Here is a 6,081-nt window from a genome sequence, read left to right as displayed (position 1 = left end):
GTTCTATTCCACTAAATGTGCCCTTCCCTAGTAGATTTAGGCAATCAAAGAAAGAAGGGAATGAGAAGGACATTCTGGAAACCTTTAGGAAAGTTCACGTCAATATTCCGCTCCTTGATGCAATTAAGCAAGTTCCTAAGTATGCGAAATTTTTGAAAGGGCTTTGCACCACAAGGAAGAGGATTTCAAACAAAGAGGTGGTCCAGGTAAGTGAGAATGTTTCGGCAGTGTTACAAAGAAAACTACCACCTAAATGCAAAGATCCGGGTAGTTTTACAATTCCTTGTGTTATTGGAAATACTAAATTTGAACATGCTATGCTAGATTTAGGAGCTTCAATTAATGTCATGCCTTACTCAATTTATGCATCTATGAACTTGGGAGAACTTAAAAACGATGGTGTGATTATTCAATTGGCCGATCGTTCTAATGCCTATCCAAAAGGAGTTTTGGAAGATGTGTTGGTGCAGGTTAACAATTTGATCTTTCCGGCGGACTTTTACGTGCTTGACATGGAGGATTCATCCCATTCTACACCATTGCCGATCCTACTTGGGAGACCTTTCATGAAACCAGCCCGCACCAAGATCGACGTGTTCAAAGGAACTTTAACGATGGAATTTGACGGGGAAGTTATTGATTTCAATATTTCTGAAACTATTAAATATCCTAATGACAATCATTCTTGTTTCTCTATTGATATACTTGAGTCATTGGCGCAAGATTTTCTTGATTCATTGGACAAAGACCCACTTGAAACCACAATTGCCGAAGGAATGGGTAGCGAATCAAATCTGGCTGTGCATGATGAAGGCATTGCCGAGATGGTGGCTTCACTTGAATCATCGCCACAATATCAAGGTAAGCCCCCAAACCCAATTTCAATTCCCGTTTCTACTAACAAGTTATTACCTTCAGTGATTCAGGCACCCGTTCTTGAACTTAAACCATTGCCAAGTCACTTGAAGTATGTCTATTTGGGAGACAAAGAAACGTTGCCCGTCATTGTTTCTTCATCACTCACAGCAATGGAGGAAGAGAAATTGATTCGCGTGTTGAAAGAGCACAAAACAGCCATAGGATGGACCTTGGCCGATATTAAGGGAATTAGCCCTACAACATGCATGCATCGCATACTTCTAGAGGAGGGGGCTAAACCAACCCGAGAGGCTCAACGTCGACTCAACCCTCCAATGATGGAAGTTGTGAAGAAGGAGGTTATCAAATTACTTGATTGCGGAGTGATTTATCCTATCTCGGATAGCCGTTGGGTTTCACCAATTCAAGTAGTGCCAAAGAAATCCGGAGTGATGGTGGTGAAGAATGCTGAGAATGAGCTTGTGCCAACACGCATCCAAACGGGTTAGAGAGTTTGCATCGATTATAGAAAGCTCAACGCCACCACAAGGAATGACCACTTCCCTTTGCCGTTCATTGATCAAATGCTTGAAAGGTTAGTCGGTCATTCTTTTTATTGTTTTCTTGATGGATATTCGGGATATAATCAAATTGTCATAGCTCTGGATGACCAAGAAAAGACCACTTTCACGTGCCCTTTTGGTACTTTTGCTTATCGTCGCATGCCATTCGGTTTATGCAATGCACCGGCCACCTTTCAAAGATGCATGGTAAGTATATTTTCAGATTTTGTGGAGAAAATAATTGAAGTTTTTATGGATGATTTTAGTGTATTTGGAGATTCGTTTGACGATTGCTTACATAATCTCACTTTAATCTTAGAACGATGCATTGAAACTACCCTTGTTTTAAATTGGGAAAAATGTCATTTCATGGTAAAACAAGGCATAGTTTTAGGGCACATAATTTCGGCCAAAGGGATTGAAGTTGACAAATCAAAAATAGATCTTGTACGCTGATAGGAGCATATTCATGCGACTTAATTAGCTTGTTCTCTTGCATTTATGTTGTGTTTCCTTAGTTATTTTAGTGTTTAAAGTCACTTTTGTGCATTTTCAGATTATAAAGCTAAAGTGTGCAAGAAGATGCAAATTGGAGTCTTTTGGAGCAAAAGAGGAATGAATGAGTTGAAGACTTAAAGAAACGATGAATTCCTACTCCAACAATGAATTCCTACTTCAACGAGGATTCCTACTTCAACAAGGATTCCTACTTGAAGTAGGAAAGTTAACCCTAGGTTTCCCGTTTTGGTAACCTTTCCTAATCTTAAACGTCCGTATTTTCTAGCCATTTTGAAGGCCTTGTGTGCACTTTAGGACACAAAACAAAGGCCCTAGCCCACTTTCCAACCTTTGCCGTGGCCTTTCCCCTTTTCCCCTTCCCTTGCCGTGCAAGGGGGGGCATTTTTGTCCCATTTTATGCACCTAAACCCTAACCCTTTTCCCTAGCCGCACCTTGCAGCCACTCTCCCTTTAATTTCTGAACTTAAACCTATTTCCCTTTCAAATAAACCCTAGCCGCACCTATTAATCAATTCCCTTTTAATTTCTGATTTTATTTCCTAATTCTAGCAGCCTTTGAATTAATTTTAGTTAATAAAAATAAGCTAGGGTTGGATTTTCTGAAAACCCTAGGTATTCCACCACTTAACCGCACCCTAGGGAGATTATTCATTCATTCTTCATATTTCAACCACAAAAGCATCTCAGCCGCAACTCCTATCCATAAACCCTAAGCCCTCTAATTCCACATCTCAGCCGTACCCTTTATTTCACCCTAGAGCCTAGATTATTCATTCATTCTTTCATCATTCAGCATCCATCACCCTAATTCTCTCCCTTTGCCGCAGCCACCATCCCCCTTCTCCTTCAATCCGCAGCCACTCCACTAGTCCAGCCACCATTCCCAACCTTCCTCCACCACTCACACCCCTTGCCGCACCACCATATCCCCATAAACCCATCTACAACCCAGAAAATCATCCCAAATCATCCAAAAACATCTCTGCTGCAGCAAGGAGAAGAAGAAAGAGGAGCTTAAACGCGCAGAAGTTCAAGTTGATTCGTTGGGCGTTCTAGGTGTAATCAATCTTTTGTTCTTTATGTTTAATTTCAATTTTGTTTCTCTTTCTGTGTACATGAGAGGCTAAATCCCTAGTTAGCTAGGGGGCGATTCAAAACCATTTTATGCTTGCAATATGAATTGATTACCTTTGGTTGGAATTTCATGAGTTGTGGATTCAATTTGTTTAACTGCTTGATTGATAACTTATTTGTGTATGTTTATTGAGAGTGCACGCTTAGTTTTCATGCATGAATATGATGCTAGAATATAAGTGAGTTTCACCTAATAGTTACAAACTTATATTCACAAGTAGTGGAGGTTGCTTATAAACAATCACGTTAAATGAATTCTTGGCACTAGTTTCATGCTCATCATAGTAACGAATGCCTCGTCAACACTTATAGTTTTCATGTTGCTTAATGATCTTTGATTGTATCTTTATTGTGCTTTTCACGTAAAGGACTTTTGGAGAATGTTTTGAATTGTGTATGCGCTGTCCCATCCAATTCATTAACTTAAGGAGAACTTGAAGGTTAATTTAAGCGAACCTAATTAACCTGGGGTGTTGAGTTTCATGATTCATCGAAAGACCAACTGAAAATCATCTTGTATGCAAGTGTGACATGTGTGGAGAAGAACCTTCTAGCTAGCATTCCATCCATATTTTCATCAAATTCATCTTTACAATATGTTTTAATTACAATCTGTGCACTTTGTTTAATTTCGTCAAAAACTAAATCCCCCTTTACTTTAGTGTCCAATTTAGTTAGAAAGTGTCTTAGTTTGTGTTTCTAAGTGTTTTGATTCAATTTATCACCCAAATTCGTCCAAATTAGTGTAAGTGCTCAAAACTGCCCAGATTGTGTTTTTAAGGCAGTTTTGAGTGTTTTGGGGCTGTTTTGAGTCTTTTGGTTTGTTTTAAGTGTTTTATTGTTTAGTTTTGCATTCTTTGAGTCTAGTTTAGTGTTTTAACTTTTGTTTTATGTTTTTGAGTCAGTTTTCAAGTGATTTAGCAATCCCTCCTAATCCCCGGTCTAGAACGATCCCTACTTATTCATATACTACAATTGTCAAAAGAGGGTTTAATTTGTGTGCTTATATATTACACATCATACGCTACTTACCCTCTCCTACTTCGGTTAGAGAGGTTCGTTCTTTTCTTGGACATGCAGGATTCTATAGGCGATTCATCAAGGACTTTTCAAAAATCTCCAACCCCCTTTGCCGACTTCTCCAAAAGGATGTGCCATTTCAATGAGGAGTGTGAGAAGGCCTTCAAACATCTCAAGGAAATGCTCACTTCGGCCCCCATCATTATTCCACCAGATTGGAGCCTTCCTTTTGAGCTTATGTGCGATGCCTCGGATTATGCATTAGGAGCCGTTTTAGGCCAAAGGAAGAACAAGCAGCCACATGTCATCTATTATGCATCTCGGACCTTGAATGATGCCCAATTAAACTACTCCACAACGGAAAAAGAACTTCTTGCTGTTGTTTTTACTTTAGATCAATTTCGTTCTTATTTACTTGGTACTAAAGTTATCATTTACACTGATCATGCAGCTTTGAAGTACTTACTCACCAAAAAGGAGGCTAAACCAAGGCTTATTCGTTGGATGCTTCTACTTCAAGAGTTCGATATCGAAATCCGTGACAAGAAAGGAAGTGAAAATGTGGTGGTTGACCACTTGAGCCGCATGGTACATGAAGAAGAAGCCGTACCTATCCCAGAGACATTCCTAGATGAGCAATTGATGTTCGTCGAGGTAAGTGAGCCATGGTATGCCGATTTAGTGAATTATTTGGTGTCTAAACAAATTCCAAGCAACCTAAATAAACACCAACGTGATAAACTTAAAAGGGAGGCTCGGTTTTATGTGTGGGATGATCCTTATTTGTGGAAATATTGTGCGGATCAAATCATTCTAGGTGTGTGCATGAATCGGAGTTTAATTCAATTTTAACGTTTTGTCACACTTATGCATGTGGAGGTCACTTTGGCACTCAAAAGATGGCACGTAAAGTACTTGAATGTGGTTTTTATTGGCCTACTATATTTGAAGATGCAAGAACTTTTTGCATAACAAGTGATCGATGCCAAAGAACCGGAAATATAGGTCCAAAGGACCAAATGCCGCAGACACCTATCCATGGTGTCGAAATTTTTGATGTTTGGGGTATTGACTTTATGGGTCATTTTCCTTCATCTCATGGTTTCCTTTATATTTTACTTGCGGTTGATTATGTGTCGAAATGGGTGGAAGCAAAAGCCACCCATACTAATGATTCCAAAGTGGTTGCAGATTTTGTCAAAACTAACATATTTGCTAGATTTGGAATGCCAAGAGTTCTTATAAGTGATGGAGGATCACATTTTTGCAATCGAACCATTGAAGCTTTGCTCAAGAGATATAACGTCACACATAAGGTGGCAACACCTTACCATCCTCAAATAAGTGGGCAAGCCGAGGTTTCTAATCGGGAAATCAAGCAAATTTTGGAGAAGACCGTTGGGCCAAACCGGAAGGATTGGAGCTTGCGTTTGAATGATGCATTGTGGGCATATCGTACGGCCTACAAAACACCAATTGGAATGTCCCCATTTTGGCTCATCTATGGGAAACCATGTCATCTTCCCGTTGAGTTGGAGCACAAAGCACATTGGGCCGTCAGAACATTCAACATGGACATTGATGCCGCTGGAATCCATAGGAAGCTTCAACTGAACGAGCTTGAGGAGATAAGGCATGAAGCATACGAGAACGCGTTGATTTACAAGGAGAAGTCAAAGGCATTCCATGACAAGATGATTCATAGCAAGACATTTGTTCTAGGGCAGAAAGTGATACTCTTCAATTCCCGCCTTCGCTTGTTTCTAGGTAAGTTATGTTCTAAGTGGATTGGCCCGTTTGTTGTTATTAATGTATTTCCTTATGGTGCAGTCCAAATTCAAAGCTTAAAGACCGGCCAAGAGTTCAAAGTCAACGGACATCGTTTGAAGCTATACTATGAGAACTTTGAAGAGCATGTGGTGGATGGTGAAAGCTTCCATGCCGTGGGCCCAATTGAAGTTTAAGAGGATGGATCGTCCGGCTGGAA

The 6,081-nt window shown here is 39.9% G+C and overlaps 1 protein-coding gene across 1 annotated transcript; it reads left to right on the top strand.

Annotated features, from left to right (window-relative positions):
• The first annotated feature begins 512 nt into the window (after positions 1-512).
• On the top strand, positions 513-5,066 carry LOC137725724 (uncharacterized). The gene is made up of 3 exons (XM_088687192.1): positions 513-861; positions 4,546-4,787; positions 5,046-5,066. The coding sequence occupies exons 1-3, from the start codon at positions 513-515 to the stop codon at positions 5,064-5,066; spliced, it is 612 nt and encodes a 203-aa protein (XP_088543318.1).
• Positions 5,067-6,081: the final 1,015 nt, after the last annotated feature.

Source organism: Pyrus communis, chromosome 16 (genome assembly GCF_041283825.1).
Source record: "Pyrus communis isolate YQ-2024b chromosome 16, ASM4128382v1, whole genome shotgun sequence".
In the NCBI taxonomy this organism is placed as follows: Eukaryota; Viridiplantae; Streptophyta; class Magnoliopsida; order Rosales; family Rosaceae; genus Pyrus; species Pyrus communis.
Note: the sequence above shows the minus strand (reverse complement) of the source record. Positions and strands in the feature narration are given on the sequence as shown.